This window comes from Mustela nigripes, chromosome 9 (assembly GCF_022355385.1).
Source record: "Mustela nigripes isolate SB6536 chromosome 9, MUSNIG.SB6536, whole genome shotgun sequence".
Classification (NCBI taxonomy): domain Eukaryota; kingdom Metazoa; phylum Chordata; class Mammalia; order Carnivora; family Mustelidae; genus Mustela; species Mustela nigripes.
The window spans coordinates 11,158,059-11,184,543 of record NC_081565.1 but is presented as its reverse complement, the minus strand read 5'-3'; the positions used below and the strand labels follow the sequence as shown (position 1 = coordinate 11,184,543).

Genomic DNA, 26,485 nt, shown 5'->3' with positions numbered 1-26,485 from the left:
TGGTTTTCTATCTTAGGATTAAAAAACAATTTGGCCATGGGGTTTAATATTAATTTCATGTTTCTTTTTACTTTTTAAAAATTTTCTTTAAAGATTTCATTTATTTATTTATTTGACAGAGACAGTGACAGAGAGCGAGCGAGCGAGAGAGAGCATGTGCACATGCACAAGCGGGGGGGAGCAGCAGAGGGAGAGGAGAAGCAGGCTCCCCACTGAGCATGGAGTGCGATGTGGGGCTCAATCCCAGGACCCTGGGACTGCGACCTGAGCCGAAGACAGACGCTTAAAGACTGAGCCACCAGGTGCCCCTCTTATTACTTTTCTAATGTAGCTACTAGAACATTCTGAATTCCATACGTGACTTGCACTGAGGCTCCTGCCACGTTTCTCTTGGATGGTGGTGCTTTAGAGCCTCGCTTGGCTGGAGACAGTCTTCAGACACCAGACCGGCCGTGGGACTCACTCTCGGTACCCAACTCCCAGAGAGCAGGGGCCATGTCTCAAGCATCCTGGACCCTTGTTGCCCAGCAAGGGGCCAGTGGCAGAGTCGGCAGAGGGACTCAGTAGTGTCCTGGGGTCCCCCACAGCACATGCAGAGCATGTCTGGTGGGAGGTACACTACGGCTTCCAGGTCGAGGGCTGTTAGTTGGCAGTGCAGGCCACACCAGGCTCAAAGATCTGCCTTCAGCTGGGGGCCTCCTGGGGGTGGGGCTGCCACCCCATGCAATGAGCATGGAAACCCACTAAGCCCTATTTCTTCTCCTTCATGTTTACAGGGAAAGTATGGGGCAAAAGAGGATAGAGCCCCTCAGCTCACACTGCTCAGCAAGTGGACGTCAAAGGACAGGGAGAGGGGAGCCACCTGCACGGTGCACAGGCCGCTGCCTCGTCCATACCTGCCTCCCCCACTGTCACGCGATCCCCCACCTTCACTTGTTTTTGGCCATTCTGCTCCAGTCCACAGTCCTCAAGGCTCATTGCCTCTGAACAAGCTGTTTCCACCCCTGCTGGGGGGCGGGGGGTGGCAGAGTGCTCCGGGGGTGGCCCCCAGGGTCAGACAGTCTTGGACTTGACCCCCTACCCTTTGGGTTTCTACAGACCCGTGATTTAACTATCTGAGCCTCCCGTTCCTCATCGGTGCAAACACAGGTCACGGCCCCACCCACCAAGGAGGCTGTCAGGAAGATTCAGAGACACCATGTTGGCCACGATCTTCCCACAGGGCTGTCAGTGGACGTTGGCAACTATCACTGTTAGCGGGCTCCCGGCGCCCAGTCTCTCCCCTCCCCATCCGTCTCCGTGCTTGCTCCAGAGGGGACTTAAAAAAAAAATACAAGCCCACTAGTGTCTCTCACCAGCTTAAATCACCCCAGTGGAAGGCCAGAGGAAGGCCCGCTTCTCCCAGTGCATCCTAGGAGACGCACTGTATGAAGGAAGGAAGGGGGTTCCCGGGCCAGATGAGTCTGGGAAATGCTGTCTATTGCCTTATTCCTTTTGGAGATTCACAATGCCAGTCAGCACAGCAAAGGCTACCAAGTCTTGCAACCAAAAAACCCCACCTTAAACAGGCAAAACCCTATTAACGTTTCTTCTTCTACGTCCTATTTGTTTAATCGATTTGAACCCAGACTCGCTTTCCCTATACTAGCCGTTAACAGCCTCTGAAAAATGCCACCCGAAGTGTTCTAAGCCCTCCAGACGCCGGGTCCCACCTACAGACTTCTGTAGTCTCATCTCTGGGGCTTCCCCCGCATCTCCCTGGGGTCCTACCACCCGCAGCCGACCCAACACACTGTCCAGCTCCCCCGAGTTGCCTCCCATGTTCTTGAGGTTCCATGCTGGTCCTTTAGCCTAAAATACCTTTCCATTTCCTTTTGTCTCACCCTGGGTGCCTCTTGTTTATCCTCTGGTGTCTGGCTCATGCACCACCTCCCCCAGGAGGCCCTCCCTACCCTTCCCGGCCCACGGGTCATCACAGCACACAGGCTGTCCTTCTAAGCCTCTTCATCTCAGCTCTCTTGTGTACCCTGGGGGCCAGCCCAGCACTGGTCCATAACAGGTGCTCAGCAAATGATTTTTGGCTTAAACTTCCCTGGCAGGTGTAGAGACTCAAAAAAAGTTCTCCAGATTTTGTAATTAACTTATTTTCCTTTGAGGGTCACCAGGAAGTGCAGGTTCTTCTGCAACTGACTTTATCAATGATGGGAAAAAAGCAGACTCTTGATCACACCCGACCTAGAAGCGAGCAGGGTAAGTTGGGGGGATTTAGAGACACTGTGAAAGGGTAATGTGGTCCATCTGTCAGGGCCTCACCGCTGGGGTAAACTGGGTCAGGCACCAGAGGACACACCACTGCGACAGCTTCTCAAGCCTGCTGGGCTGGGATGACAGTTGGGGACACAGGCTGGAGAGAGCGGAGTACCCTGGGGACAATTAGAAGAGTTTACAGGGGTGACCGGTGGTGATCTGGGTGGGAAGAGAAGGTGAAGTAAGAAGCCAGGGAAGGATCAACTCGACACATCCTTTTCCAGAACGTGGCCCCAGGGTTGGAGGCTGAATCGAGACTAACTGAAAGTGGGGCTATGACAGTGTGAGTGGGGCCTGGGGAGGCTGCGGATCTGGCCAGCGCACCCTGAAAGTCTTTCAGGTGAGCCAGGGGTACCCCCACACATTTCTACTCCCTGAGGGTGCAGACCGACTTTCACTCTTCTCTGCCCCTCACCCCACAGTCCAGGGCCCAGACCTGCTTGTTCAGCTCTTCCGGTGGCCCCAGTGGCAAGGAGCACATGCATCTGTGGGCGGGGAAACAGACCGCAGAGAGGTAAAGCGCCCCGCGCACGGCCCCCAGCTGGTAATGGGGGAGTGCCAAGAGTGGGTCCCAGGCCTCAACTGTGGGTCCAGTGCTCTTCCCACTGCTGGAGGAGGTGGAAGCAAACCCAGGAGAGCCTCACTTTGGAAGGAGCCGAGAACTGAGAGGGCCAAGTCCAGGCCCCTTTGCACAGAAATCACGTTGTATGGGAACCCTAATTCCCTGGCTGGATCAAAGTGTGGCTACACGGACTGCTGTTTCTTAACTGAGTTCAGAAGGCTGGGCCTTTGGCTATCTCTTGCTAAGAAGAGTTCCATTCAACAATTCATCTCACACTTTCTGAGCTGGGCTGGGGTGGGTGGGGGGCGATGGTGGGGTTGGAGGTTTTGATAATCAACACATGCACCTGTTTTCCCAAAGGTCCTGTCCAATTGGAGAAGAAGTTTCATTCCCGAGTAGTGGAAAGATTCCTCCTGCGTGTGTTTATGGAACAAAGTCAGGGCCCGTAGATTCAGAAAAAAATAAAATAAAGTTCTTGTCCTTAAGAAATGTATGGTCTGGTGGCATTTGAAGCACATCACGGAAAAAAATCTCTCTTAGATACAAAGAGTATTTGGGCTGAAACCGCAGAAATATACTTTGGATTAGAAAGATGTGGGTTCATGTTGTGGCTCCGCCATTTCCTAGCTGAGGCCACTACCGGCTCTGCCGCTTGGGTGAGTTACTTCAACCTAAGTCCCAGTTTGCTCTTTTGTAAAACAGGGATAACACCCGAGTCGCAGGTTCTGGCGAGAGGACGGTGTAGGGCTGCAGTTCTGGCTGGGGGCTCTGGCCCAGCCCCTGACGATGACCCCAGCCAATCCTCTGTCTCTGTTGGGCTCACAAATCTTCCCAGAAAAGTCCTGTGGATGTGAAGACCTTGGTCTTCCAAGGAAGTGTGCTATCAGCGATGCACTGTCGAAGGTGACTGGATTTTAATAATAATCTCTCTTATTTATATGATGTGTTTTCCTTTCAAAGCGTTCCTGCTTCTCTTCTTTCCTTTGAGCCTTACATCCCCTGGTGAGGCAAGTTAGAGGAGGATCATGTCCCTGTTACGGTGGCAGGAATCAGGAGGCCCAGAGAGGTTAAGGGACTAGTATGAGGTCACACAGCTAGTGGCAGGAACTAAAACAAGCAGGTATTCTTAGGACACTGCACTACCCTTGTCAACCCAAATTTCTAAAGCCGTCTGGAATCCTTTCTGATACAGCTTTCTAACCCATTTGAAGTTGGAATCTGTAGTTAGAGATCTGTTTAAGAGAAAAGGCTGGTAAGAGAGTGACTCACATCTTCCCCTTCCTTCTTTATTTGAGCAGCTCTTTCCATGGCCTTCCAAAGGAGGCAGAGGATTCATCTAACAAACATTCAACTAATAAATGGCACGTACGCTGCACATCAGTCAGCAAGATATGGTCCTGTCCTCCAAGGGCTCCCTCTCTGATCGAAGGGGTTACAATGCGGGGAGGAGAGAGGGTTGCGGAGGTCTCTGGGGGTCCAGAGGAGGAGCTTACTGGATGGGCGTGGGAGGAAGTTCAATTGCATGGTAGAGGGGAACTATGTGGCTCACCATGATTAGAGCAAGGATGGATATGAGGGCAAGGCAGGCCAGGCCCTTGGATGGGTTGGTGGAGGAGGGGTGGGTCCCATAATAGGGCCTTGACTATCAGGCTAAGAGATGTGGCTTTTCTCTGGAGAGCAGCTGGGAGGGATTTAGGCAGGGAGGGACATATCAGAGGCCTCGGTGTCCTTGTTGTAGAAGATGGATGGGAGGAGCCTGGATGGGCTTCTAAGGACAGATATTCTCCCCCAAGCTACAGGGCCCTGCCCAAGCCTCCAAGTTGTGAACTCACCACCTCTGGCCACCTGACTAGGCAAGATGTAAACGTGAGAGGGTAAGCCTGGAGGTATGATTGACACAGAGGTCCCAAAGAGGAGAGGAACTCTTTGGCCTCTGCCCGGCCCTTGACATTTGCATCAGTCAGTCGTGCGGACCAGGTGAGCATGCTCACTGGATAAGAAACCCACATGTATGAGGACAGCATCTGATTTGCAGTTAATTTGTTGATGCAGCAAAACACATTGTTTCCAAAAGGTCAGGAGGGGAAGTCGCGTTGGAATAGCAACTTAATTACCTGGGCAGCATGGGTGAGTGGATGCCCTGCACTGGGCTCCGGGGTGGAAAATGCTGGACTGGCGGCAACGACCCGGGGCAAGAGTGTGCAGCGCGTGCGAGAGGGGCTGGGGAAGGTCCAGCCTGCACAGAGTGCAGAGCCAAAGCACCTCCTGCCTGCCTGGGCCGGGGCATAACCAGCTCACTCGCTAGCCAGGGGAATCCTCTGGACGGGAATGAGGGTCATTACCCCATTTCATAGATGGCGGGGAGGCAAAGGCTTTCCCTGGGTCACAGAGAGCAGCGGATGACGGATGACGGGCCCTTTGGAATAAGGTCAAAGAGCTCATCCCGAGTTAATTGTGGGCGGGGGAGGGGCTGACTGTTTAGAAAGTGAAGCATGGATTTACTCAGTCCCCATGGAAGGCACACCTGGGATCATGCCTTCAAGGTCACCATCAGCAACTCCGTTTGGCTTCTGGGAAAGCAGGCAGAGGGAGCCGGTGGAGGAACAGGTGCTACCTAAGGCCACACAGAAGGTGGAATGTCAAAGTCAGCGGGGAGACAGGCCAGATGCCAATGAGAGCCTGGTCGCAAGGGGAAGGATGTGGAAGAACAAAGATGCCTGGGGCAGAAGGCTATGTATGCAAAGCTTGGGGTAGGGAGGCAGCCAGGGCCCCCCCCCCCCCGCCCCCGCACTTCCCCTTTCCAAGGGCTGGAGGCAGGAGAGCTAGCCTCTGAGGCTGGCCCCAAAGGGGGTCTCAGGTCCTTTGTCTGAATGATGCTGAGCTCTCTCTACCCCATCAGACTCTATCTAGTCTACAAGGAGGCGGCCCTGGTGGCCCCAAAGGGGAGGCTGGACAGATGCCTGGGATTTCTCTGTCCTAGGGGTATGACCCATTTCTAGGGGTATGGCCCAATCAGATAGGCTGCCAGAAGAGAGAAGAGAAAATTCACGATTAAGCTCTGTCACTGTTTAACGAAGGAGGAGTTCACCTGGTTAATTTTCCTGGCCAGTAGCCATATCAGTGCTCTGACCTACGCATGAAACAGCACTGGCTGGGAGAAGAAGACAAAGCTTTCCGTGGCTTTACAGATGGCCTCTGGGCTGAGAGCAGGGCTGCTCTCCTCCTTGGGACCGGAAAGCCACTATTATGCAAGATATGGAAATAAAAGAGGCTTCTTTTTGATACGCCTCCAAAAAGGAGTGTATTGAAGCTATATTTGTGTGGAGTGTCTCCTTTGAAATGCCCAACCAGCTCTCTCGGGCACGGCTCCTACCTGTCCCCCAGCAACTGTCATTACCTTCGGGCCTCTCGTCCACCCTTCAGAGAGCCTGTCCTGCTTTTGGGAGGATCAAATGCCTGCCTTGGCTACAGAGTTTCAGCGAGGGTGACTGGAGGGGCCGGGGCCGGGGCCCCCAGACGGGATCCTGGCCATCTTCGGGCCCTAAGCACCTGCAGAGGTAGCTCTAAGCTCGGGGCTATGGTCTCAGAGGGATGCTTCTTACAAGATGTGGCTCAGGGTGGACTTCTCTTTTGTGGTTGAGGAAGAAGTTTCCAACTTGCCCGTAGCAGGTGACGAGGAGGTGCTTCTTTATGAGAAGGAGGGACTGGAGTGGGGTGGGGGTGGTGTCTCATCTTGGAGCGCCCTGGATGGGCCAGTGTCACTCCGAATATCCCAGTCAGTCCTGAGACTCTGGAGAGAGGCTCTATCATGACCCCCATTCTCTAGACGGGGAACCGGAAGCCCCATGCTGACCTTCGCACGACGTAGTTAGGAAGCTGGTGGCGCTGGTCTTCAGTCTGTGGCTGTTGGGCTCCAGAGGAAGGTCTCCACATGCCCTGTGTCATGCTGCCTGGAGGCACCATCTGCGAAGGGCCCGATGGTGGCTGTCCGAGAAACGCTGCAGCCCCTGCCGCGGGGTCTGTCAGCCATTGTCTCTGGAGAGCGTGTACTTAGGATTCGGTCCCCTCAACAAGTCACCTGGCGAGGCCACTCTGGCAGGCTGGTCCTAGGCCCTTTCTCTGCAGTGAGTGAGTGCCGAGCTGAAAGACACCTCAGCCTGGTCCTGAAGAGCACGGCGTTCCTCCCTGATGTTGACAGGAGTAGTATTTTGTAGTGGTGCTGGTTAATTTGTAGTGGCATTTGTGGTTTGAAGCCTTGTCAAGGTCCCTGATTACTTCCCGTGCAAGGAGCTTGGCTGATGGGGAAGTTCACATGCTGAACAAAAGCGGCGAGGCAGCTGTGAGGAAGGCTGCGAGGGGGCCGGGTGACCCTAGGGAGGAGGGCCAGAAGTGGGGAGGGGGAGGGGAGCCTTTTGTTGTTCGTCAGGTGCAGCTGCTGGGGTTGAATAGGGGGCACCCACTGGCGGCCGGAGGTCGGGCACCAGAGGCGGCGGCCGGTGGCTGGGCAGCGAGCTGGGCTGACATGTGCCAATCGCTGCCCAGACAGAAGCTGGAGGTGCTGCCTAGGGTGCCTGGGTGACACTCCCAGGAGGTGGGGGACAGGAGGAGGGGCTTCTAGATGTTGGGAGAGAAAAGGCCCTCACACACCAGCACTGTTTTTTGGCACTTACTACGGACCAGGTCCTCTGCTGGGAACGCTACACGTAAGGTCTCTCATGACCTTGACAACCCTGCAGAGAAGGTAAAATCCCCATTTGGCAGATGAAGAAACTGAGGCTACATCCTCAGTGACTCATCCAGTCCAGGCCTCACAGCTAATGGATGGTAGAGCCTGGCTCCTCGCCCAACTGTGTCTGACCCCCAAGAAGCCCACGCTCCCTCCATCACAGCCAATACACGCACAGCAGAAGGAAAAGGTGCTGAAACGTAGCCCCTCAAGACCAAGGGTGCTCCCCTCTCCTTAGGGAGTTGTCCCCGAAACCACTTTGAGCTTTTTTTTTATCCTGCTACGTCTGTTCTGACCACACACAAGGGCCCACCTTTGCTGCCACCTGCATTTTCCCAGGCTGTGTCCTGCCTCAGTGCGGGTTTGCTCAGTGCATTTAAGGGCCAGGACCAGCTCAGCAAAACCGAGGCTAATTTATCATCTCCAGAACGATGTCCACCCCATGCAGAACGCCACTGGCAAATGAAAATAAAAATCTTCTCCTAATTTTGCGGTGGTAGAGAGAGGACTGCACAGCAGCCTCTGGTCAGAGTCTGATGCCGCGCCAGCCTCCACGCTGCCTTCCCTGCCCCAGCCCCCGGCAGCGTGGAAAGCTGGTCATGGTCCCACACACTGCCCGTGGCAGGCCAGCCAAGGCCGGCTCTGCCCCCACCCACCCCACAACGCACCACCACAAGCGGCCCCTTCCGGCCAGACCCCGATACAGAGCCTGCCCTGTCCCTCACGTGCTACTGCTGTTCGCGATCACGTGCTTGTCCTGTGTGCCCTTCTGGCGCTCGCCTACCCGACAGGTCCTGCCCATCCCTCGGGTCTCTCCCTTCCCTGGAAGCCATGTCTCTCTGGCTTGACAGACTCAGGCTTCTTTCTTCCATCCCCCCCGGGAACACAGAGGCCCCTCAAAGGCAGTGCTGTGTCTATTTCCCACCCGGACCCGAGGCTCCGGCACAAGGCCCGCACATGATAAGTGCAAAGTACATACTTGTCCAGGACTGTGGAACCGGCCACCAAACGACCAGGGAGGCCATTTCCCAGCATTCCACAGACCGGGACCAACCAGTCATTGTCTCTGGATGCCAGTCGCTCAGTTTGGAAGGCTGGCAACCTTCCTGGCATGCTTTTGATCAGGAAAAACTCCCAACCTAGAGGCATCCTGGTTCAACAGGTTGAGCCCCAGGGCCATCCCAAAAAGCAGGAGACTTTCTGAGTGGAATGCAAAAGCGGGACGCCACAGCAAGCTTAGATGTGAAACCTCCCCAAATTTCCCCAGTGTGTCTGTTAAAGAAAGACAGTCAGGTTCACTCGACAGAGGGGTTTTTTTCTTCCCTTGTAACAAATGGATGGAGAACGGGGTTTTAAAATTCCTGGACCCTGGAATACATTTCTATCTGTGTCAAAGTCTACCCCTCCACCGCCTCAGCAGAGTTTAAAATCCTAGCTAATAGGTTAACAACTGTTTTTCTTCAGCTTCAAATGAAGAATATCAGAAGGCTGGGGGAATATGCAGCTCTCCAATTTGTACGGACTGCACACAGCTCCCCGCAATGTGTGTTTGACAGGACTGACATTTTGTACCGCTGTGAGATGGGAAAACGTGTGACATTTTTATTCATGGTGGCGTACGCCCTTGTAATGATCAGCTCTGGTCGATGTGCTTACCGCAGCAGCCCCAGAGCCCTCGGAGAACAAACAGGAACCCAAGGTGCCAGCAGTTCGACTGCCTTATTAAACACCGCCAGGATCCTAACGAAGACCAACTGCTGGAAAATCTCACTGTCAAATCCTCAAGGACATTGTCAGCGCACAGCTAACTGCATATATTTTTCATTTAAAATACTGAAATCCAGCATTGTGCCATTACGAGCGAGGGGAGGGGCGCCCACTCCAGTGGCCATTCTGTCAGCTGCTTCTTCGGAACTCCAGATGCTAGAGCCAGATGCCCAGTGGGGTTCATGGCTCAGAAAGGGGCAGCGGAGATGGGGAACTGCCTTTCTGAGAACCTAGCCCTGCCTTCGGGGTGAAAGACTGGAAGGAACAGGCCTCTGGTGACAGTCACCTGGAAAGTCCACCACTACGGGTTCTTTTCGTAAGCCAAAGCAAATCTGCATGATCTGAAAGTCCATTGTCGGCCCCCTCCCTCCCCTCCAGCCAGCCGTCTTCCTGGAGGTGCACCCCATTATATCTTGCAACTTGGTGCTAATCAACCTTCTGTTTGGCGGCAGACCTTAAGACATCTGTAGGAACACACGGCCGCGGTAGGTTTCAGACCCTGGCAGGAAGGCTGTGTGTCAGGACGCCCACCTGCGATCCCACCACTTGCCTCAATTCAAAGGCCTCGAGGTCAGCGGGCAAGAGGACCCCCTCCCTCTGGCGGTCATTTCTAATGCTGATGCACACTGATGGATGGAAGCCAACCACGTGGGCGACCCTCGGAGCCTTTCGGGTTGTTACGCTGGGTGATTTGGTTATGGCTGCGTACGCTAACGCGCTGATATATTTGTTTTGTAAATATGTATTATTTATACAGTGCCCCTATTTCCATACTCCAGCCCTGATGCACCAAGACGCACTCTGCTATTTATTTATGGGGTCCTTGTCGCAACAGGCCTAACAAGACGCCTGTGTGGGGTTCTTGCAGGTTTGCAACAAACCGAAAGTGGTCGGCTAAACAGCGCCTGCTCTCCATCCATCACGGGCAGCGGCTTGCATTTTAAGGGGCCGCCCGTAAACTTGGTTTAGCATAATACTGTACATCATCTGTGGCGGAGGTGACCCGGGACACCAGAGAGCTGGCGACCCGGAGAGCAGGAGCCGTAACGCTCCATACCCTGGGACGGCAGAGAGGCTGGAAGGAGATATAGCTACCCTGGTTCCAAGACCCAGAGAAATTAGAAAAAGGAAGGGGGCTGGGAGACAGCCTTGGGGCAAAAGCAGGACAGAGAGGGTGGAGGTCACTGGACTCTATTTCCTACTCTGTTCCTCAGCAGAACCTTCACCCTGGGCTACAGAGGGCGATGGCCACTGGCCCTGACACCGACGGGGCTCCCGTGGTCCTGGCTGGCGCCTCAAATCTCATCAGAGCACGTTGGCTGGAGGAAGAGAACCGCAGTGTGCGTCCAGCCTCATTCATTCTAAGGAAGGACACCAGCAGCTCTCACGGAGAGCAGTCAGCAGACCACCCAGATCTCTCAAATCTTTCCCTTCTCTTCACGGCCATAATGGGGTCTGAGGTCAGACGCCCACTAGCTCCCGGCCGCGAGCCAGCAGGCTCATTAGCAGCTTCCCTGTTTCACCTTCTTCCTCCCCTTCCCACGGGGGCCCGGCGTCCATCTTCCCAGATGCCATTCCCTCAGACACAACCCTCACTGGCTCCTTGACACCCACAAGATACATTTCAAGTTCTCGTGGCCCTGCCCACCTCCGCAGTTTGGCTCCCAGCCCTCGTCGGGTGCCCCCTGGCCGCCTGCTTCCCCACATCAGCCCTTCCTCTTCTCTGAACATGCAGCCTCTCCTGTCTTTTATGTATGTCACTCTCTTCACCTGGAATGCCCTCCTCCTCTGGCTCCACCTAATATAAACTTCCCATTCGAGATCCACCAGGAATGTCACCTCCAATGAGAAGCCTGCCTAGGTTTCCCGAGACAGTTTATGGCCCCTCTCCAGCCAGTACACTTAGGTCCATTAGCATTTCTCTTTCCATATGGTTTGCCGACTGTCTCTCCCAGACAATGAGGGTCAAGGAGGGAGGCAGGACATCTTCTTCCTCTGTGACCCCAGGGCCTGGGGCAGGGCTTGGCAGCCGACATGCCTCATTATAAGCTGAATCAGTGGAGGAAGGAATTAAAGAGGGCATGAAAGAGTAACTCAGAGCCCTGCCTGGCAAAAAACGTCAAGATTTTTAGCCACAAAGACAGGAGGGCAGCAGGGGAAGAATTTTTAGCTGGTCCTCGCGGCTTGGGAGAATGGAAGTGTTTGGTAGACAGCCCTGGGGAAGAAGCTTCCCTCCCGCGCCCCTGCGCCCCAATCTGTGGCGAGAATGATCCGATGGTGAGCACACCTGGAGGGTCCCAGGCTCCTGGCTTCCGCTGACTACGTTAGCCCACCTGGCCTCTCCAGGCATCATCCTGTCAAGAGTCAACCCACCGTCCCTCTGCAAACTGTCTGCTTTCTGGAAAAGTGCAAGCTGGGATCCACCTAGAAGGAGTCCGGGACTGGGGCCTGCCGGGGAGGGCCAAGAAAGTAGCTGTAACCATGGAACCATATGGCTGATGGGCAGCAAATTCTCAGAAATTCAGTTTCAACTGCTTCCCGGCAATGTTAATCCCATACCACACTTTGCATTTCAAGTGGGATATAACCAACAATCCCCTGGGAGAAGGCCCTTTTATATATTCTGTTTCCGTACTTTTATTACATTTTAAAATTCTCTGCAGTATAAACAAACAAACGCGATACAATATTCCAGAAGACAGGGAATGAAGCAGACTGACAATAAAACGAACGTGGGCCAAACAAGATCCTAAATGAGGGGCACGGTCAGTGCGATCTCAGATCGCGTGTGCAGGAGGCTGGCATGCACCTTTGCTGCCACGCTGCCTCAGGGTCAGAGGAGCTGGAGGCCAGGTAGGAGAAGCCAGGGCTTTGCCTCTGAATCCATTCTCCCAGCCAGGGGATTAGAGTGAGGCCCCTGACCATCCTGAAAAACGGGGCAGTCTAGACCCTTCCACACCAGTCTGGGTAAGGTCCTGTGAAAAAACAAGGCAAGCACCTACTGAGCACCCTGCCCCATGCCAGCGGGCGTCAGGAGGGTGGCATCACTGTGGCTTTGCACACCCCTCCCTGCCCCCACAGTGCTAAGGAATCTGGAACTCTGTAGGTTTATTTTTGGGGAGACAGCCAAGTCCCCCATCCAGGCAGTGGCTGGGAGCTTTGGCCAGGAAAGAGGAGGAGGCAAAACAGAGTGACCGTGACCTCCATGGCCATCCTAAGCCACACTGTTGGAGCCTAGGCAGGTCCCAGGCTACCGGCAGCTACAACCAGACGCCTCAGGAAGCACGTGTGAATGATAAGGGTCCGACAAGAGGGGCAGACGGGAGGGAGAGCCTGGTCGCCAGCGTCAGACAGACCTGGTTTGGAATTCTTGCTGCCACTTACGGTGTGACCCTGGGAAAGCTGCTTAGCCTCTCTGAGCACTGGCTTTCTGGAGATAATAATAAGCATGAATCTTACAGGACTGCTGAGAAGATTAAGTGAGGTGATCCCTGTCTGAGGCCCGAGTCCCAGACCGTGGGTCCGTGTTATTATGAAAACCAACCCTACCCATCTGGCCCCTCCTTCCAGGGCCACCACTCCATTAGTCCCTGTCATACCTTCTGTCTGGGCACAGCCAGGTGAATAATTTACCTAGTTCACACGGGTGCTTAGGGACCGTTGGGGGACAACAGGACAGGTGGCTCCTGGCACAGCACTCCCAGAGCCATGGTGGGGGGGACTCCCTGCATGGCCCCTTGACACCGAGTTGATTCTCCCAGAGGATCTTGCTTGTGGGATATAATTTATTTTCAATATTTTATGTTTTATTTCCCCTTCCCTACTGTGATAAACTCCCCACCTTTGGCACAGAGAATTCTAATCTGAGAAAATGCCTCCTCTGGTCTCGCTGAATCAGATTTCCTGCTCTTGTCCTGCTGGGTTCAATATCTTCCTGGCAGGGAGCTGGATTCCGAGCTGCTCTGGCGCAGGCCTTAAAAGAAATGCTGTTTTTAGGCTCTGGTCAGTCCCTTGGCAAAGAGGCCCCGCTGTCACGCTGCTGGGTGGGCAGAGACGCGGGGGATACAGGTGGCCTGTCACCCAAGCATGGCACTGCACGTGGAGGTTTAATAGGGAGCACAGGCACCACGGAACGCCAGCCACCCCTGTGTCCGGGTCCCCCTGCTCTGCTGAGCTGACCAGCTGCTCAAGGGCGCAAGGAGTGCTCCCACTTTTCCCACCTCTTCTGTGACTCACCGCCTTTCAAGTCTGCGCTCACTCGCTACTTGGTCATTCCCTAAGCTCCCCCCTGGGTGAGTCATCTGTGCCAGGCCCTGTGAGGCGGCCAAGGTCACAGAATGGAGGCTGACACTGTTCCTGTACCGGGACAGTATGTCAGGCAAGGGGATGGCACTGATGCCGAGCAGGGAGGGAACAGCTCTGCTTGGAGGAGTCAGGGAGGGGTTCTGCGGGAAGGAGCTCTCGAAGTGGCCCTGACAGGTTGATGGGCTTTTGTCAGGAGGAAGAGAAGAGGAAGGATATTCCTGGCAGTGGATAAGGGTAGGAGCGGATTCACGGCCCCAGCGTGGGGTCTGGCCTGGGGCAGATGCCCACGAGGAGCAGTGAGATGAATTATATAAACAAAAGGATGGGACTCTGTCCAGGGTGGAGGGGCACTTAGCAGGGTCTTGCAAGGTGATAAGCACTGGCCTTGATGTGGAGGACAGCAGGTACCTCCAGCCCAAAAGGGGTGTGGGCAGGGGAGCTTGGAAGGGGGTGACTCTGGCGGGGACCTAAGATTTGGGTAAGTTCTCTGACCAGGTGAGTCTGTGATCAGAGAGGGAATCCTGGGGACAGTCACACTCTGGGGGACCGAAGGGCCTGCCTATCTCAGCGCTTGCTGATGTTTTCTGAGGCCCCTCTGCCTCACTGACCCCTTGAGGACAGCAACATGCGACCCTGGAAACAGAGGGATGTTGGGGTCCACTGGGCTGACGCCTGGGTGGAACTGGGGTGAGGCAGCTCTGGGTGAGGCCCACGACACACTAAGACACGGGGCAAGAGAAGCTCAAGAGGAATGAGTCAGAAGCGGGTACCGGGGCCACCAGAACAAAGGTGCCACGATCTCAGCACAGAGCTGGGGTACAAGCCCGAGCTCTAGGCACAAGCAATGTGGCTTTGAATCCTGACTGTTGCTTCTAAGCTGTACCAAGTCTCTATCCTCTCTGTGTCTGGCCTGTGTCCCCCTCTGCAAGGGGAGATGCTACCTGAGGCTCCCCACTGTGGCTGAAAGGATGAAGTGGACTAACATGTGGGGACCGCCTAGCACGACAGCCGGAGCTGGAATATGTTTCTCTGGGTCTTGGCCTAGTGCCGGGCACACGGTGAGCAAGTCACGCTCATGCTTCTCCCATGACTGTCCTTAGACCACCCCCTGCCTGGCATGTGACAGGTGCTCAGACTACCGCTAAAGGGCTCAAACGTCCTAGGGGGTGGGGGCTCAGGGAGGGAGCCTGGCCCCCAGTCCTGCAGCCATCCTCACCTGGGCTGAATGGGGCACACAGCACATTGCCTGTGAACCTGCATTTTCTCCTGGCCGCTGACACCTCCCAGGCCGCCTGCGGTGTGTCAGGAAATCCACCCCCAGTGATGAACTCTCCGGCCTTCTCAAGCTCCCAGGCACGCCCGGCTTAAGCGGAATTCTCTGGAATTTTCCACTTGTTCCGAATTTCCAGAATCTGAGTTCTCCCTCTGATGGGCAAGTGTTCCCTCCCAAATCGAACGTGTGCGCTCAGAGGAGCAAATCCTGGCCTTGTGAACCTCCCAGTGGAAAGCTGTCTGTGGGCTAGCCTGGGCTCTGAAAAAGTGAGTCCATATGGATGGACAGGCCCGTCAGTCACCCTTCCCAGGCAGACCTGACAAACCCACCAGCAATTAGGCACCTTGCTGCTTTTGGAATGGCAGCGAACGAGTCGAAACAACTTGGGAGGGCCACCCCACCAGGACTGAAGGCAGAACAGCCTGTGGTCACGCTGCAGCTGGCAACAGCTGGACTGGAGCCAGAGGGGCTGGACTGGGGGACCCACCGCAGTAGCACCTGCCTTCTCACGCACAGACATGGCTGAGGGAGAGGAAAGAGGGGTGACGGAAAAGGGGGAATAGGATTTGGAAGGAACAGGGTTTGAAAGAGCAGTGGGCAAGGGCTCTGCTTTGTGGACTGCGAGAGCATGGCTGGTGAGTTAGACCAAGAAAATGACTTGGGACCAGCGCCCACGATGCTCGTCACATCTGGTGCCCCAGCGTGCCCCATGGCCTCCCGCGCCCACTATCCTAGTCAGCCGGGAGCTCGGGTACCTGCTCCTTCTGGCGCCATCTCCTGGCCACGCCGTCAGCCCCTGGTCCTCTGTTCTGGGGCGTAAGCCTGGCTCCTATGAGGTGTGGGTTTTCCCACCAAGAGCTGCGGGGAGCTTCGTGTGCTGGGCTGCCAGGCCAGCGGAGGCAGCTGGGTCACTGGGTGACTGACAGCTAGCTCTTCTCCCCCTCTCCCTCCCCCCGGAGAAATACACATATTTACCGAGGGCCTACGGGCAGTACTTGGTTGAACAGACTCACGGAACCATTACAACAACTCACGACAAGGATACTATTATCCCCACTCCCCAGATGGGTGAGGTTAGTTCGTAACAGCTAGATAGTCACAGAGCTGAAACTGAATTCCACAGCTGCCCGATGCTAAAATCTGGGCTTTCCCTCTCTCCCACATTGCCCCCCAGCGACCACTCAGCATCTGCTTTTTCAGTAGTTACATTTTTGTGGGGGACGGGGCTGTATTTTCTTTTTCTGTCTCCATGAATGGGTATGTGTGCCCTGCATGACATTCTGACCACACCACTTGAGAGCAAGTTTCAGACGTCCTGGTATGTTGCCCCTAAATGATTCTGTGTGCATTCCCTAGGAATAAAGATAACCCCCGCCAAACCAGAATATTAACAATTCCACCATACATAGACTAACATCCCAGTCCATCTTCAAATCTGCCAACTTCCCTATGAATGTCTTTAAAGCTTAAAAAAACCCCACCATAATCCAAGTTAAATTAATACTTTGCATTTGGTCATGCAGCTTAGTCTCTTTTATAGACAAACTCTTTGCTTTACACGATATAATTCAGGAGACGCCAGGCTTTTCCTTCGCTTGCCTGCTCTCTCCCTCGCTCCCCTGCCACCTAGGTCAAACCATCCTGGGGATGTGGGCAGGTGTCCCAGTACTCTGCTTCTCTCCCCGCCCTCCCTCTCCTGAGGCATACAGGACTAGACCTTGGGAGTTCATAAAAACATGAACTAAGAGGATCTAAATTCCTATAATACAAAGCTGTTTCTACTTGGACATAAAACCCTTATTTATGGAAAGTGATTTGGAAGTGGTTTTTGGCCACTAATGGAATATTCATTTTTCTTCTTCACATGAACAGATTTATAAGCGTAGCAACTGAAATAAAACCAAGTAACTGGCTGGACACAGAGCGCGTACTTAAACAATAATCAATCAATTATTAATCAATTTAAAAATCCACATCAATAATAAAACCTTAAGACGTTTACTGCCTGCCAGTGCAGCGCCAGGGCCTGTGGTAGACTTTCCAGAGGCTCATATTCTCACAGGGGAGGACAAGCCTTAAAGAAATAATGACAGGCTGTGGGAGATGCACGGCATGTGCCAAGCTCTAAGGGTAGCATAAAGACAGGAGCAGCTAGCTCTCCCCAGGGGAGCCTGGGGATTTACAAAAGGGACCTGCTCTGAGGCCAGACAGGTGGACCATGAAGGGCCTTGTGTGCCAAACCAAGGATGAAGAGGGAATGTTTGGGGGTGGGGAGGAGCAGGGAGGTGACCAGGCCACTCGTGGATCCCTTAAGTGGACCCCGCAAGGCCAGGTGGGGTGTGTAGTGGGGAAGTTTGGAGGGCAGAGGCCAGTCAGGAGACTGGAACCGTCCCGCTGAGTGATAACACAGCTTGAACCACAGCCGTGAGGGAAGCCATGGAGAGGAGAGGACCCAGCAGTGTCCAGGAGGCGGAAGGGAGAGGCCATGAGGTGAGAGTGAGTGCACCTAGGCTTCTGGAGAGACAGCGGTGCCGTCCACTGAGGTGGAGATGGCGGGTGAGGAGAGAGTTTGGTGGGGCGGTGTGTATGTCAGATTTCAGATTCGAGGCTTGTGGTTTGAGGTGTCTGGGGAACACGGGAACATCTGTTGGAGATGTCCGTGGCTAAACTGAAGGGAATCGTGTGTGACTTCCAAGCTCAATGGGGCAGAAGGGGTTTCTCAAGGCACTCGGAGCCAAGGGTGCTGAGAAGGCATTTACTGGCTGGGCAGCTTTTCCGGCCAAGTGTGAGACTGGCACTAAGTGACCCAGCTCATGCTTGTCAAGCCAGAGCTCTCCATGTGCACAGACGAGCAGGCAACCATATTCCAAGAGCTGTTCCTGGGGGGTGGAGCCAAACCCCTCTGTCCCAGATCTCTGGGAGACATGACAGTGCTTAGTTTGGGCTTCGGTTTAACTGGCTTTTCAAGCTTTATGTTAAAGAGATTCAGAAACCTTGGCTCCATTGGGAGAATGTACATTTTGGAAGCTACCAGATTGGAAGGCAGGCAGTTATCCTGCAGTTATCCTCGTCTGCAGGATCAGTCATTTGGAGTGAACACAGGAAGGGGGCCCTGTGGGTTTACCCTGAAGTTTCTGGGGGAGCCCTGTGTTCCCACTTCCTGAGGAGGCCTGGCGACCGGCCAGACACGCGGCACTGCCAGCATGTAGGCGGGACCAGAGGCTAGTCACTGGGCTCCCACGGTCAGTCAGGTGGCCCTGGCCAGGGGTGGGGGGGTGGCCCTGAGAGGCAGAGCTGCTGCTGGTGACGCAGTGTCAGTTAGCTACCAGTTCAAGCACACGTCTTCCACGCCCGTCTCCTTGTTAGCACAATGCGTATTGTGCTTTCTTCCTCACCAGCTGGTCAAGACTCAGTGAAACAAGCAGAGATGTGAAAGCACCTAGTGGCCTGTCCACCTTATTAGAAGCAGGGAGTGTCTGCCTCTCCCGGAGGTGTTACCTCTGCTCATCTCCCTGAAGAAGGGGTCGAGACAAGAGGTTCTGGCTGAGGGGTGAGTGCAGGACACTGCTTCTTCAGTCTCCACACCTACAGAGAGGAGGGCATGTCCACTCCCCTGCCCAGGAGAGAAAAACACAAGGCAAGGGGGGGAGATCCTTAGCTTCTCTCTGCACCCCCTTACTCACTCCCGCCAGGAGAAGAGGAGGGCTTCCCTGAGCATGTTCTGGGCTCCACGGGCCTTCGAGGCTCCCTCCCACCGAGCGGCCGGTCCGGGGCCCTGCTGGGTGCTGCCTGCAGCCGTCCCCTTCTCCTGTGCGGGTAGCTTCGTCTCTGTAATTCTGAAGTGAAGTTTTAGCAAGCCCATCTGGCCTCAGGTCTAAAACAGCATTCTCCTTTGAGTCTTATCAGTAAAAAAAGGCTGGCATTTTCTTCTCATTTGTCTATCTCCTGGGCCTTATTTCTCAACTATTCCCAACTTGGGAGGGGAAACAAAAAGAGTTATTTAAAGCCTCTCCAAACCTAAATACTTTTCAAGGTAGGAACAGGCATTCTCAAGTTATTTGAGATTTCTGAACGCTTCACAGAAGCCGTGCAGGGGCTCACTGAAAATCTGTTTTGCTCGTCTGGAACCATCAACAGTGATCGCGAGCACCGCGTGGTGACACGTGTGCCTGTTCTAGAAAACAAATGAACTATTTGTGAGTTCAGCTGGTTGACAAAACACTTCTTAATGAAGTGTTGGGGCTTGGGGCTGCAGAGAGTGGTCCTGAGGGTACAGGGATGGCCTCTGTGGGGCCCCAAGTGTCCCGGGCTCACCTCACTTCCGTTCTCACCGCTGGGTTGGACTGTGCATTGGCTGTTCTGTCTCCCTCATTCTGCCCCTTGTAGGTCCCAATACATGGATGGACAGATGCATCATTAAACGGAAGGGGTGGTCATGGCCTCAGAGAAGGAAGCTGCCATGAGGCCGAGAGACAGGAGAGCACCTTCTCTCCTCCGGCAGAGGCAGCTCTGGCCAGCGCCCCACACAGCTGCGTCTGAGGGGTCCCACACAGGCCCCCGCTGGCTCCCTGCCACCCCACCCCGTGTCCCCACGAAGGTCCCCTGGCTGGCGACACAGAGCACTCCTGGGATGTAATAACCACCTCAACAGTCTCTGTCCCCGCTGGAGAGCTCAGTGCTCTTAAAGAATGAGATCCACCGAAACGCTAACCCAAGGCAAAGTCTTTCTGAGGACATCGTCGCTGTCTGGCTAGTTCAAATTATCTCGCTGGATGCACTGGCTTTCATAGACATCAAACAACTGAAATCCCTGCTTGGTGAGGGAGCTGGCGTGGGCTCTGTAGCTAGACTGTCCTAGGTTGCTGTATTGGCTACCGTGGCCCTGGCCAGGTCCCTTCAGGTCCCTGGGCTCTAGCTCTGGGTCCCTAAATTGCAGCTAGTGGTCCCTTCCTCAAAGGGCTAGGGCAGAGATGACACGCTTTCCCAAAACAGAATGCGTACTGCTGGGCCCCCATGAGTGGTTCAGGCGATGTATGGATTGACACTTAAAAAGATTTTTTTGATAGGCCTTAGGAAAAAAAAAAAACTGGACTAGTACGTCAGGCCTGTGATCCTGTCAACGTCATTACTTATCATACGACTAAAGCTGGTACGGATGTCAGGTCTGAGTCTATTTAAAGAAAAACAGCAAGGAAAAGAATAGCACAGATGGTAGGAGGGTGTGGCACAAATTTCTGAAAGGGAACTCAAAAGACTGTTCTTTGAGGAGCCTAGAAGTCCCTAAAACTCATCCCTGCCAGTAGTAGGTGCTCTAGAAACACTGCTGGTTCCGGTCACGGGCTCATCAAACCGGGCGGGCGCCAGGGAAAAGTGCTGAAGGACAACCGAACAAGGGGGGGTTGGCAAAGCCAGCCGGAAAGAGTTAAAAGAAAGGGGTCTGCGGTTCCCCTGGCCCATCCCCCTGCAGCTAATCTGTCACCTAATGAAGAAGCGGCCGGCACAAGTGAGCTGGCTGGCAGTTCACTTACAGCAAACTGATTAAGAATGTTCAACCAACAGCAGACTGTAGACCTTTCCAGAGAAAATAAATAGAGTGTAGACTGTATGCAAATGTGTTTGTCACTTTGACAGCACGTCTCAATTAAGGCATCTCGCGGCTGTGGGTAGGCTCTGCTGGCTGCAGCTGTAAGGCAGAGCCCGCTGCATGGCTGATACTTGGGGCTTGACCTTAATCCGCATGCATGCATTAAAAAAAAAAAATTCCTGCCTTCCTGTATACTTGCATAATGCTGGCAGCCACGTGAGGGAAGTGACAAACGGGGAGAAAAAGCCACTTTCATCCTCTCCAGTTTACAGACCTGTGAAGGCACAGACAGCTCTTATTTCAACAGAGGTTGGGGTGGCTTTTTTAATTGTTTATCCCCCACCCGCGTGCATGCGCGCACACACACACACACACGCGCGCGCGCGCGCACACACACACACATACACACACACTCTTATTCTGCATTTAGCTGGGAATGACATTAAAGCATCTCTACTTCTTGCTGAAATGGAAAGAAGGTTTTTCTCCATTTCAAATAGGGCCTCCTTTTTTGTGTTTCGAAAATGGAATGTTTAACACCATGAAATCCCTCTCCCCCGCCCCCTCTTTCTCTGTAATGGGCTTCAAACTCCAGCGAGGGGCTCTTTTCATGGGAAGGTTAGTGTGTGCAGGAATGAGGACAAAGGAAAGCAGGAAGCTGGCTCTGGAATGCCATGCTGGTTACAACCGGGGCTGTGCTTGCAGCAAACTCCGCCAGGAAACCGGGGTGCAGATTTCTCCAACAGGGCCTGAGCCCCACAGAAGGCAGCTCTTCAGGGGTGGAAACACAACATCATCCAAAAGAGAAGCATGGACCAAGGGAGTACGGCCCCGAGAATGCTCCTGTCTCTCACTACTATGCTTCAATTCTTAAAACGTCCTTTTTAAGTGTAAAATCCGAAAGAGGGACGAACCTCCCCAAGTTTAAGATGTATGAATGCATTATCTGAAAACACTAATTACAGAGAAGATTCTCATGTGTCAACAAACTCACCCCTTAACCTAATAACCCAGAGCAACCATTTCATTAATTCTCTTCATTTCTAAAGAGCTCAATGCTGGTACACAGTAGGCACTTGTTAAATGTCTGTTAAAAACAGGGCACTTAAAATGTATGTTTTTAGATCCTTTATGTGATGAAAAAGCAACAGTATTTAAGATAAACTCATAAAGACGACTTTAATCATGCTCCATCTAATAAATGGCTCAAGAATCAAGTGATTTAAAAATAAGGAACCCTGCAAATGCTGGTCACAGTCCCATCTTGCTGACAGCCATTTTCCACAAACGAAATAAGTATGACTTTTGCTCATCAAGAGAGTCAGTTCGAGAGAAATCGGGGGCAGTGTACAATCTTTTTCAACTAAAAACACAACCATGGCTTGGAAATAGATTTAAAAATTCAGTTTCCATACAGAATGCAATGTTTTACTTAAAGGGGAAGAAAAATCAAACAAATAGACAATTTTTCCAATGCTCGGGTCATCAGAAATAGTTGGTGAAGGAATTGGATCTCTCGAAGAGTAGCGCGGGGGTTTGCTCTGAGAAGCACGACTCCCAGTATTGATTTTCAGGAAGTACATTAATAAAGAACTCCTAATTGATTTTTTTTTAAGACTTCGCTTGTTGCCTTTTATTTGAAGGTGCAAAGAAGGGCCTGGGATGCTAAAGTGTTCTAATGAGATGCTTAGCTAACAGAGGCGCCTTCCATGGAGGGCCTTGGAGTGGGGGAGGTGGCAGCCGCATTTAATGACTTCATTCAAGAGTTGAGCTCGTTTATGACCAGAGCCATGCTGTTTCCTCAAAATTTTTGAAAAATTCCCCTTCGAACCATGTTTGTACCAAATAAACATTCAAAGATGTGCAAAGCTCCATGGAGTGGTTTTGCCAAAGAGAGTGGAAATGAAAAGCCTGTCTCCTGCAATGCTCCAGCTTCTGCTAAAACAAAACAAAACAAAACGAAAACAAGACCAGTCCAAGGGCCAGGGTACATACCTGTCCGAAGTGGACTGTGATTGGCCTCCGGTCTTCTCGGAGCTTCGCGTCCTTGGCCTCCACCAGCGGGGACGGTACGGTCTTCGGCAGCTGCTCTTCCGCAGTGGGGGCACAGCCGTTCTCGGTGATGTCCTGTAGGGAGAAGCCGGTCGGGGTTGGTGTTGGGGTCAAGGCACCTGCCGTGAGCAGGTGCCCCCCTCTGACCCCACAGCTCAGGGGCCTGCCACAGAACACTCCCTCTGGGATGTTCACAGCCTCTCCTCCCGCTGGAGATGGAGGAAGCAGAAGGGTAACTTTGGCTCTTTGACTTTTAAGGACAGGGTAAACCACAATCATACACACGAAGTTACAAAGACAACATAATAATTCATAATAGCGGAGGGGGGGAATCTTTCTGTCCTACTACCTTACACAGCTATTTCCATTTTTACATATTCACTTTGTCCACGTGCAGACATTTAAAAATTACTTGCAATCACAGCTCATGCATAATTTTACATTCTATTTTTTCCTACTATATTATAAGCATCTCCACGGTGCTACAGTCATTTTAATGATAATTTTAATAGATGCATAATATCTCATTGAGTGGATATATAATGATTTAATAAATTATTCTGCTATTATTAGGTATTTAGGTTATTCCTTCCCTCCCTCCTTCCTTCCTAAACACCACAGTGATAAGCGTCAGTTTTTCTTTCTTTTGGATTCTTTCTTTTCTAGAAATCCCTAGGAATGAAATTACTAGGTCAAACGATATAAACACTTTAAGCCTTTTTATTCACTCTACCAAATTGCTTTCCAATTTATACCAACCACTGGCAATGGATGAGTTACCAGTTTCATGGTACCTGTTAGTTAGCCTTATCATTTTAAAAATGTATTGCTAATTTAAGAGGTGCAAAATTAGACCTCATTGTTGTTTTAATTTGCGTACTTTGTTATTTGTGAGTATGGACACTTCCTCCAGGCTTGTTTACTGATGACATTACTGTCTGTGAAAAATGAGATGTTTGTGCTCCCCGCCTTTCCTAGCCTTAGTTAGTCTCTCTGGCAGAGAATGAGGAGACCCAAGTCTGAGTTTGGATTTTATGACTTGGAGAACATTTGGGGGACCAAAGTAATATACTGAAATTCAGAAATGTACATTTAATTTTGGGCTGCTGTTGAATGAAGTCGATGTATAAAGAAAAGAAAAATCCCAATATGCAAAAGGCAGGTGATGCTTTTTTTGGTTCTTTGGGATGGGGATGGTACCCACTTATGCTGTACGGATCACACGTTTCCCCCAAGTTGTGAAAGTTGCCTAGCTGTTCGTTGGAGCAAGGCAGAGAATAAATGTATAAATAAAAACCATTTAAATAATAATCTTTTTTAACCAAGTAAAAATACTCCCAGTCAGAATGAGGTAATAAATAAAAATTCCAATTCTTTTCATTGCAAAAACAAAGACATATTTTGGTCAAGAAGACATGGGATTCTAGTACTCATTAAATTTTGCACACAAAAGACTTGACAATGGGTTGCTTTTAACTTAGGCAAATAAAGAGAATGGTGACAAATGGAGGACAGTGTTCCCTCCCTGGGTAATAACGCATTAAGGAAGAAACGCATGGAACATGTGTGAATCTCTGTCTCCTCGTCTGTAAAATGGGAATAGGGTAGCTGTGAGGACTAAAGGAAACAGTGATATGAGTTTATCTAGAATATTAGGACTCAATAACGTACTAAGTACAACACTTGGTAAAAACAGAAGACCAACTAATAAGGTATAAACTTTATTATAATAAACTGCAGGGACCTTGCTACATTCAACCCCACACACCCAGCTGCCGCCTCTAGCCCTGCTTGGTAACAACACAGGGAGGTGATGATGGCCTCTTGGTTTCGCAGGGTGGGCCTTCGGTAAGTGGCCCCCAAGTCTTAGCCTGGCTGAGGCTGCGTGATGAGAGGCTGCCGACAGCCAATTAGAAATGGCTCTTTTAGAAAAGGGGCTGCCCTAAGGTGCTCGGGTCAAGTGGAACAAAGAAGGGGAGGGGCTCCATCTGTGCCAGAAAGTAACAAAGGGCAAGACGGGCATTCTGGATCCAGGTGGGGTTACTGAGCAGACAGACACAAAGGTTGAGTAAAGCTAAACAGTTAAAAAAAAAAAAAAAGAAAGAAAGAAAGAAAAGAAAAGAAAAGAAAAAGAAAAAGAAAAAGAAAAAGAAAAAACAAAAAAGAGAGGAAAAGAATCCATTTTAGTTCAGGAAAAATACTGAGTGACTAGCTGAAAAGAAAAAAGAAAGAAATGGAGCAGTAAGGGTACATGGCGGGAAAATACTGATGGTAATAAAAACTATAAGATGATAGCTCTTTTAAAAAATTGTATGTGGGGGTTTTGGGAAAGGTGCCTTAGTTTAAGCTTAGAAGGAAACACTGTTTTCTAGATTTGTTTTTGCCATTAACTAGTTGATCTTTTCAACCTTTTTGTACCTATTTCTTTATTTTTACAAAGGGGAGACCACCACCTGCTTGGTGAACATCAAAGCTAAGAAAAGAATGAATTAAAGGAGATGAAACATGAGGGAGCTTGGAGCATGCTACGGTCCCGTGCAAACGGAACGTCAGCTCTGCATCCCCTGCAAAATGGAAAAAGAGCACCATCTAGAAAGAGCTTCCCTGGGCTGTGTTGAGCGCCTACTACCGGCAGGCACTTTTCCAGACCCTTGACCCTCAGGATCACACTCAGTTTCCACAGCAACCACAAGGTAAACAGGATTATCGCTCTTTTATAGGTGAGGAAACAAGGCTCAAAGGGGGCAACTCACACAAAGCTAGACAGCTAGAAAGTGGAGGAACCAAGAGCTCTGTGATTTCTGACATTTATACCAGTATTGACCCATAACAACACATCCGTGAAGGTACTGAGTTGAGGAGGCACTCAACGGACCATCAGGTTTTCCCCTTGGGTTACACTGGCCCTCGGCCGTCACCCCTCATGCTCTCTTTGCACTTACTTCCTATCCCTAAAGACGGTCAGGTCCTTGGGGTTTGCGTTCTCTGCCCCAGAGCCTTGAATATACAGTACACGCTCCCGATCAATCTGTGTAAATTGAGTTGAACATTTGGAAGGCAAATGTGTCCGATATACAAATGTGCTTGTGCATCGAAAAAACAGTGCCGCACATTAATTTTCTTCAGTTAGAAGATCCCAGAGTGCAAAAAGACTTCTTACAAAGTCCCGTGGCTCGCCCTGCCAATTTATTCACTTCTTCACTATTTCCTGTAGCTGGGGAAGGACAACCGCTTCCTCCCAGGGACAACAGAGTTGGGGGAGCCCTAGTCGAGAAAGAAATAGGGCCAACTCACATCCTCTGCTGTATCTTCTAGCAGGGATCTCACACACACGGTAGAGATTTTGTGATTAAAGAAACTGTGGGCTCAGAATGAGCTGAGGGTTTGGGAAAACAGGCAAAGGGTTTGGGAAAACAGGCACCCTCATACCTTTCTAGAGGGAATACAAATTGGCAATTTATAGCAAAATCCTAAAAGAGGTGCGTGCCCTTTGGCCCATTAATTACATTCCTAGAAATTTATCCTAATGAAATAATTAAGAATTCGTGCCATGTTTTACTACAAGAATATTTGGCCTAGAAAATAAACTGGACCTAAGTTAAGTATCCAAGAAAGGGACTGATGAATACATGTCCATCAGATAACATTTTCTGTAGCCACTTAAAACAATGTGCAGAAGAAACATTCAGTGGTCGGGAAATGCTCAGAATACAGTAAGTGAAAATGCAGGTTATAAAACAAGATCATTTTCTTTTTGCTTGTCTGATTTGTTGAACTGTCTCCAATAAACATGCTTTTTGTTTGTAAACAGAAAAAAAAAAACTGTCGAAATGTCATTTTGAAAATGCAAAACCGGGCGCCTGGGTGGCTCAGTGGGTTAAGCCGCTGCCTTCGGCTCAGGTCATGATC

General features: G+C 51.6%; 1 protein-coding gene across 6 annotated transcripts in view; it reads right to left on the bottom strand.

Moving 5' to 3' along the window:
* DENND1A (DENN domain containing 1A) overlaps positions 1-26,485 on the bottom strand; it is a 496,533-nt gene that overhangs the window by 27,224 nt on the left and 442,824 nt on the right. For all 6 annotated transcript variants that reach the window (XM_059410848.1, XM_059410842.1, XM_059410846.1 and 3 more), the window contains one exon: positions 22,520-22,651. In XM_059410848.1, coding sequence (XP_059266831.1) covers positions 22,520-22,651 — 132 coding nt within the window. The remainder of the gene's footprint in view (positions 1-22,519; positions 22,652-26,485) is intronic.